At 42.8% G+C, this 6414-nt stretch overlaps 1 protein-coding gene across 1 annotated transcript; it reads right to left on the bottom strand.

Annotated features, from left to right (window-relative positions):
* Window positions 1-2128: 2128 nt before the first annotated feature.
* Window positions 2129-2668, bottom strand: LOC147612588 (uncharacterized). The gene has a single exon (XM_086783529.1). The coding sequence runs from the start codon at window positions 2666-2668 to the stop codon at window positions 2129-2131; it is 540 nt and encodes a 179-aa protein (XP_086639655.1).
* Between the last annotated feature and the right edge of the window lie 3746 nt (window positions 2669-6414).

Raw genomic sequence — 6414 nt, 5'->3', positions numbered from 1 at the left:
GGCCACTAACGAAGTCCAACTGGGTTCTAGAATTTTCCAAGTTCAGTTTGACTCAATTTGGACAAGATTTAGACCAGTTTGGCTCCCTTTTTCATTTGGTTTGATCCAAGAGAGAGGAGAGATAAAAATATCACAACTTTTTTGAATTAAAAACCCTTCCACACATGTGAAAGAGGTGCCTACCTCAAGAGTCCTCCTTTCCTTACCAAGGTGTCAAAAATGCATCATTATTTCAAAATATATCATTTTTTTATAATATCTCATAATTTTTAACTAATAAACCTTGTACTCAGTCAACTCTTCATCTTATGTGAGCATTTACTCATTTTTAGATATTTGCTTTTATTCTTTTGGATTTATCTCATTCCAACACTTGGATCAATCCAATTGGCCCATTAGAACCTTAATTCGACCATAATCCAAAAAACTCTTAAAATGTATAGCTTTAGGCTAAGGTCCCTTATACACATTTTCAATTACTTCCTAATTTACCTTGGAAAGTTCATTTTGAACTTCTGTTTCAAGGGAATCCATTTTATACACTAGGAGGATTTTTATATCCAAAGGTATCTCAATTTTGGATTATCTATCTCTAGACCAAAACAGGGTAAAACAAGATCTTTCTTCTATTTCAAAGAGGGGAATAATTTCAAGAACAAAAGGGGAGGTTCTTACACCTTTAAACCTCAAAAGCTAGAGGGAGGAATCTTACATCCTACCCCACTTAAAAAACACGAGATGTCCTCATCTTGCAGTTGGGGGATAAACTCTTTCACCTTAAGATCCAATTGATTCTGGGGTTCCTTATAGTCTGGTCAACCCACACAGAATCCTAGGATAAAGATCCCTTCTACAAGAAGAACATACAAAACTCATTTTTAGAGAACAATTCATTCAGAACATATAGAACATTCATATCCTTAACACAATAATGGTCCATCCTTGTGGCTTCTAGTTCTCATCATCTTCCCAAAAATCTCTATTTTTCTGACCTGTTTGGAGGTGTCCTTTGTGCCTGTGCCCTCGCTTTGGCTACTTTGTGTCTCATCTATGCCTTCCCTTTCTTCTCAAGACCCTCCTCTGTCTGCATGGCATCCTCCAAATCATGCCCTTCATTCTCCTCCATGAGTCGTCCCATGGCCGTTATCATCCTCATAAAGGCTGACATCATCTCCTTCCACTCATTTCTCTAGAGGTCCCATTCCATGACCTGCAACATAGGTAGTCTTGGCATGATTGGCCTCTTCTTCATCTCCTTCTAAAATGACATTTCCAGGGTCTTCAAAAAGACCCCTCCAAGCTGGAGTTGAGGTTGTGGGTCTCTCCTCACTTATGGCTCCACGATTTTCGACATGCACAATAGATTTACGCTTTTTACGTCATCCTGAAAGAAGCTGAGATTCTCCCTCCATTTCACACACACTTAAAGACTGGGAGAGCAGAGATGACGGAGTGGATATCTAGAGGATTTGTTGTCGATATTGCTTCTAGATGCAAGGCTCATTTTCGACAAACAACATACTTCCACAATGGTTTCATGTTCAAGATAATAACGTTGTGCATTCATTCATAAATGGATAAAATAAACACAATAGAATATTCCCTCACTGACACTCGAGGCCAGCAGTCACCGCCAACTACCAATTTTTTTAGGAAAAAGAACATCCCTTAATGCACAAATTTAATATCGGCCACCTCCCAAAATGAATGAAGTCCAAGTGTGGCACCTACCGAATTTAATCCTATATTGAACAACGGATCATCTACATATGTTCCATCATTTTTCAAAACAACAAATCTCACAAAGTTCAATTGGATTTCAATGAGATACATTGTGTGCATCTAAATGGAAGCATTGAACTCAAAAATTTTCTTCTTTGTTGTGCATGCTAGAAGTTCATTTTTTAATTCCTATTTTCGGTGGGTTTTTGACCTATCCAAATCTCTTGATTTTTTGGTGGGTTTTTTCTGCTAGATTTTATGGCCAAGGAAAAGCTTATATTGCCAACCAATAGGCCAATCCAGATCACCTCATAGGCCGACTATCAAGAGGCTGGATAGAAATCCCAAAAATCCCACGCCTCACATACACCCCCCTTTTGAAGAGCTTGAAGTCCCTTTCAAGCCATTATTCTGGATGTACATCATCCTCAACGGGCACTATGTTGTAAAACTGCAGAACCAATGGACGTGCCATTTGAATCATTTTTCCTTGTGGCACCCATGTGCAATCTGTCATGGGGCGATGTTTCCATTTCACATAGAATTCTGGCGTTCCTCGCCAGAACCGTGATTTCAATATCAGTTCTGGTTCAAAAGGCGTAACGGTGGGTGTTGCACCATCTGCAAGCATTGATACATGGCGACCAAACCTGGTATCGAGGGCAACAAACCTCTTGAGTATGCTTATATGAAATGCATTATGTATGTGTACTGTTGCGGGCACCTCTATTTTGTAGGTGACTCCATTATAAGATTTGAGCACTTTGTATGGGCCATAGAAGCGATGGTTGAATTTCGGTGTGAGGTTGGCAGGTAGTGCAATGTTTTGGGCACTAACCAGGACCAAGTCTCGGGCCTCATGAAATTCGTCATCACGTCTCTTCTTGTTGGCATGTTTGACATATATGACTTTGCTTTGTTCTAGATTCTGCTGTGCAACCCGCATTCTCTTCTGCCATTTCTATAAAAATTCCTCTGTATCTGCATCTTCGGCATGCACATCTCTTGTGAGTGGCAATGGCAAGAGGTGTATTGACCTCTTTACCGGTGGCCAGCTCAAACGGAGTGTACCCGGGTAGCACTATGCACGGAGTTGTTAAAATGGAATTCTAAAATTTCTAGGTAGTTCGCCCAATCCTTCTGATCGGCATGAACGTAATTGCAAATGTAGTCTTCTATGCCTTGATTGATTTGCTCCGTTTAACCATTTGTATGTGGGTGATATGCTGAAGACATGCACAATTGTGTGTCTATTAACTTGAACAGTTCTCTCCACATGTTGTTTATGAATCTGTTGTCCCAGTCTGACACAATAGCCATTGGCAGTCCATGGTATTTGAACACTTGACTAAAATATCCTCTACCACAAATATGGTGTTGTATCCATGGGACTCCTAGAGATCCACAATAAAGTCCATACTGACAATGTCCCACGGCCTTGACGGGATGGGCATGGTTTGCAATAAACTAGTCGATTTGACTCGCTGTGCCTTCACGAGTTGATAAGTTGGGCATGTACGAACATATTCGATGACATCCTCAGTTATGCGTGGCTAGAAGAAATGACGTCAAAGTTGCTCGAGCGAGCAATTTTGCCCACCATGCCCGACCAGCTTACAGTCGTGGGTTTCCCAAAGTAGCATGGCTTTGAGGTCCGGGTCATTGGACACATACACCTTTTGGTGGACGTAGAATATTCCATCTTTGAATTCAAATAAACCCACGGTTGAAGTACCACTGTGCAACTCTGTGGCCATGCGAATGACTGCTGCATCTAACTTCTGAGCATCTCTGATCTTGTCAAACACCGCCCCATTTGCAACACTCACTGCATTCAACTACAGCTTACGGCTTAGAGCATCTGGCATCAAGTTATGTTTCCCCGTCTTGTGAATAATATCTATGTCAAATTTTGCAATGAAATCCTGCCATCTGCCTTGTTTTGGTGACAACTTGGGTTGCGTCTGAAAGTCCTTGAGAGATATGTTATCTATAAGAACTTTCGTGTGCTTGTCTTGCACCACATAATGACGCCACTTCCTAAGGCAATGAACCACTGCTTGCATTTCCTTTTCCCGTGTGGTCTATCGGCATTTTACATCGCTGAACTTGCGAGACTCATATGTGACAGGGTGCTCGTCTTGTAATAAAACTCCTCCAAGGGCCCCGTCCGATGCGTCCGTGTGGATCTCAAACTCCTTGTTGAACTCTGGGAGCTTAAGCATCGGGGTACTGCACATTGCGACTTTCATCTTTTCGAAAGTGCTCTTTTCTATATCTGTCCACTTAAAAGGCTTGATGCCTTTAGTTATATCAATGAGTGGGGTGGCGATTTTGCTAAAATCTTTGATAAACTTTCGACAGAATTGTGTGAAACCTACAAACTCGCAAACTTCACGCACAGTTTTGGGTGCATTCCATTTCACCACTACCTCGATCTTCTTGGGGTCTACTTGTACCCTTTTTTGATTGACCACAAAGCCTAGAAACTCCACTTCAGTGACTTCAAATTCACATTTCTCTGGCTTGGCATACAATTTGTGATGCCGTAACATTTGGAAGACCTTTCTTAAGTGTTCTTTATGCTCACTCAAAGTCTTCGCTATATATGAGCAGATCATCTATATATATGATCAAAAACTTATCTAGATAATCTTTAAATATCATTCATCATCGTGCAAAAGATGGCCGGGGCGTTGGTTAGCCCAAATGGCAACACCAACCATTTGTAGCTTCCATACCTTGTGCGAAACGCCGTTTTCTCAATGTCGTCTTCGATGATTCGTATCTTATAATATCCGGATCGTAAGTCGATTCGACTGAAGTACTTCGCTCCCGCCTATTGTTCTAAGAGTTCCTTCATTACTGGTATGGGGTAGCGGTTCTTGATGGTGATTTTATTGAGGTCTCTGTAATCGGTGCATAACCTAGCTAACACGTCCTTCTTTGTGACAAACAACACATGTGCACCATACGGCGACTTGCTGGAGCGGACCATTCCATTTTCAGCCAGTTCGTTCAACTGTACCTTGAGCTCCTTGAGCTTTGTAGCATCCATCCTATATGGAGCTTTAGCTGGAGGACTATGCCCTAGCAAGAGTTCGATTTTGTGATCCACTTATCCTTTTGGCGGTAACCCAGTTGGCAATTTTTTGGGCAAGACATCTTGGAACTCATGTAACACTTCGTGTATTTCTGCTTCACCAATTTTGCACTTCGTCTGATGTGCATTCTTGACCTTAATTATGCATAAATGTATTTGGCAGCCCTCCTTAGTTGCCCTCTCTGCGTGCTTGGCACTGCACCATTCCGGCATCTTTCCACGGCAATCTGTTACTATTCGAGCCTTACTCGACCCTACTGCATACATTGGGGTGTCTTGGATTTTGCTTCCAATGTCCTTGTTGACTGTTTTATCCCCTGAGTGAGGACGGATGCATGGCACACTGACTCCTGTACCCTGCATATCCAGTATCATGTTATTTACACCTTTCCTATAAAGGCGATGAGATATTTGTCGACCCAAGTGAGCCTAACAATCACTTTGAAAGTATCCATGGGCACAACTATGAAATCCAATCGCGCTTTCCATGCGCGTGCCTGCACCTGCACATTGTATGCCATCTTTACATTGTCATCCTGTCCTTGTGCAAGCGACACTGAGAGTTTACTGGAGTCGCACACCTTCACTCCCAGCTTCTTAGCGCATTTTGGGGTGATGAAATTATGGGTGGCTCCCATATCCAACATGATGTTTTGCTTTAGGCCATTCACATGAGCCTCGAAATACACATTTTGCACTGTCGATCACTGTGCTGCCATGCATTTCCGTATTGCCTGCATGGCACCTACCCTTGGTGGGCTATTGCCTCGTCAAGACGAGGTCTTTGTATCCTCAATCTCGGTGATCCTCAGTCGATCCACCTGTTCATAATTATCTCCTTGCCCTTGGGCGGCCTGAACGGTGGTAACTCGGCTTTGTGCAGGTCGACGCGAGGGCATTCACTGTCATAATGTTTGCCCGCGCAACTTTTGCACAGGCATGTCGGGGAGGAAGAGGACGCCTTCTTGCAATATTGAAAAATCCCCTTTTATTGGTTGATTGGGGTATTGCTCCCATAGGTTCGGGGTATGCAAGATCCACTCAACCTTGCCCCCCTTGTACTTGTCCCAGAATTTTCTTCTCGGGTTTCATTGGAGGAGTTATCATTCTTTTTTTGAGGTTTGGCACCATTCCATCCCCCTATTCCTGTTGCATTGTTTTTACTTTGCCACTTTCTGCTCTTAGTGTCGGGGATAGCCGTTCCGCCATTGTGAGTGCCGCCTCATAATTTTCAGGCTCCTGCTTCTCAATCTCTCTGCGCGGGTCCAGTCACACAATCCGAGTAGGAACCCGTGTAATCTATCTATAGAATGCATATCCATAATTTGCAGCATAAGTTGCCTATATTTGTTGATATAATCTCGCAGTTTTCCATTTGTGTGTTTGAGGTTACGCCATTCATCACATACCCTGAAGACTTCATTCCGTGGTACAAAATACTCGGCCATGTCCTTGGTAAAATCATCCCACCTTGTCCATGGCCTTTTTGCCTCACCTGCCAGAAACCATGTGTATGCATCCACTGATAGCAGTCGCGACGCCACACGGATCGAGTGTTCATGAGACACTTTGTTCATGGTGAGATAATC

The sequence above is a fragment of the Cibotium barometz genome, chromosome 45, assembly GCF_041138505.1.
Source record: "Cibotium barometz isolate CiBa-2024 chromosome 45, ASM4113850v1, whole genome shotgun sequence".
NCBI classification, from domain to species: domain Eukaryota; kingdom Viridiplantae; phylum Streptophyta; class Polypodiopsida; order Cyatheales; family Cibotiaceae; genus Cibotium; species Cibotium barometz.
The sequence above is the reverse complement of the archived record's forward strand: the minus strand, read 5'-3'. Positions and strand labels throughout refer to the sequence as shown.